The 2246-nt window shown below is 38.3% G+C and overlaps 1 protein-coding gene across 1 annotated transcript in view; it reads left to right on the top strand.

Annotated features, from left to right (window-relative positions):
- The window catches only part of hid1a (HID1 domain containing a), a 12337-nt gene that overhangs the window by 2526 nt on the left and 7565 nt on the right, over positions 1-2246 (top strand). Inside the window, exons 4-6 of the mRNA XM_014023760.1 lie at positions 156-272; positions 671-777; positions 901-1017. Coding sequence (XP_013879214.1) covers positions 156-272; positions 671-777; positions 901-1017 — 341 coding nt within the window. The remainder of the gene's footprint in view (positions 1-155; positions 273-670; positions 778-900; positions 1018-2246) is intronic.

The raw sequence follows: 2246 nt of genomic DNA, 5'->3' as shown, positions 1-2246 counted from the left end.
GCCCTCACAGAGCAGCAAGGTGAAATTTGTTCTAAAATGACAAATGCTTCTGTATTATAAACACTATTCCAATGTTGCTTTTTAAAATTCATTTAAATAAATGGAAAATTGTATTAAAATCTTTGTTCCAACCTCCCATGTGCACCTTTTTTCAGGCCGATGAGTTGGATGAGGATGATGGAGCTCGACCACTGGCTGAGTCGCTGCTCTTGGCTATAGCCGACCTGCTGTTCTGCCCCGACTTCTCCGTGCACAGCCACAGAAGAAGCCCCGTGAGTTCCCTCTGTCCTGACAATGTCCCTCCCCCTCACACTTATCTCACCATCGGCCATCAAAACACGTTAGAGTTGAGAAATCTGAAAAGTWGTCAAGTTTTTCCTTGACCTCCCTCTCATTACTGGATTTTACGGGTTAGACATATTTATTTATATGAACACAGTTTCCTCCTTCCTGATCTGCAGTTGCCCAACTAACTTGTCACTCAAGTTTTGCTGAARGACCAACTTCTAGCGATAACAAAAGATAACACTTTCTTGGCCCTTAAGAGAAATCCTTTTGTAAATAATGTTGCAAAACAGATAAAAAGATTCAACAACTTATGGATGAAATCACAATATTTACTTTGAAAGTATGTCATTTACTCTAAACTTTTTTTTTGTACCACATCCAGGACTCAGTAGAGAGCATGCAGTCATTAGACAGCTGTGAGTACATCTGGGAGGCAGGAGTTGGATTTGCACAGTCACCCCCTCTTAACTATATCCATGATCTGAATAGGTGAGTTAACGGATTAACAGCAGCTRCAAACATCTGCATAACGTCTATTCTTTTTTTGTCATTCGGATTATTTAAAAATAACGTTTTATTCACTGTCTACCTCTGTGTTTTTTTCACCTTCAGGGCAGAGTTGCTGAGGCTGTTACTCACCTGCTTCTCAGAGGCCATGTACCTGCCTCCATCAACAGACCACAGCGTCCTCAATCCGTGGGTGACCTTCTTCTGCTCCACAGAAAACAGGTAAAGGCTCATTCCCACATCTATAACCAAATATGCACTCATAAACCACTCTGGGCGTCCGATCAAATGTCAAGCAACTGTTTATTTCGTATTGCCAGAAGAAGAAAAACCCMGAATAAGTTATTATTTTTCAGGATCCACACAGAGGGGGGATCATACAAAAGTCATGTGCAAGTTTAACACCAAATATTTAATGAATCATGACATTTTTTTACTTGCATATTCGAAATCACAATCTATTTTTCTGTGAATATAAATTTGTTTTTCATATAATTTGCATTTCTTACTAAAGTTTTATTGTGGTTATTGGAAGAAAATAGCGAGGTAAAAGGCTAAACCCTCATTTCTTGCCAGACAACAGGTTGGACAGGTGAGGCCTGCTGCCATCAAGATAAGGAGCAGAGCAGACAAGCAGTGCACTGTTAGGCTTTGACCAGGTAGCWGCATAGGGGGAACAAAAAAGGTTCATTCAAGGATTTAAGGACATCAAATTCAATTTTTGCTTTGTGCAGTTTTATCAAATCACAAAAATCTTAAAAGTATCATAAATGGTTACAAATCAGTCAATTAAATAGATATGGAATTGAAATTTGGGATTGTTGTAGCTGGAAACCATTCATAACTCATACTGAATGTGGCGTCTACAATTTTACTATTTCTCAAACAAGACGGTCTTAGTTTGGTTTAGTTTTTTTAAATCTACAGATTTATTTTTGTGATTTTCTACAACCCCAATTCCATTGAAGTTGGGACRTTGTGTAAAACCTGAATAAAAACAGAACACAATAAATTGCMTATCCTTTTCAGCATATATTGAGTRTAMACTACAAAGACAAGATTCACTGTTTAAATAGACAAACTTTATTAGATTTTTTTAACATATATTCCCACATTTTGAATTTGATGCCTGCAAYACATTCCAAAAACAGCTGGGACGGGGAAAACAAAAGACTGCGAAMGTTGAGGAATGCTAAATAAAACACCTGTTCGGAGCGTTCCACAACTGAACAGGTTAATTGGAAACAGGTGTGTGTCATGACTGGACAAAGGAGCATCGTTGAAAGGCTCAGTTCTCAAGCAAAGATGGGACAAAGTTCACCACTTTGTGAACAACAGTGTGAGAAAATAGTCCAAAAGTTTAAGAACACTGGGCCTCATGCAAGAACATGTTCGTATTCTTTATCCTAAATTTCTCTTACTTTTGTTCGTACGAAGGGTTCGTACGAACA

The sequence above is a fragment of the Austrofundulus limnaeus genome, unplaced genomic scaffold (genome assembly GCF_001266775.1).
Source record: "Austrofundulus limnaeus strain Quisiro unplaced genomic scaffold, Austrofundulus_limnaeus-1.0 Scaffold389, whole genome shotgun sequence".
Lineage (NCBI taxonomy): Eukaryota > Metazoa > Chordata > Actinopteri > Cyprinodontiformes > Rivulidae > Austrofundulus > Austrofundulus limnaeus.
Note: the sequence above shows the minus strand (reverse complement) of the source record. Positions and strands in the feature narration are given on the sequence as shown.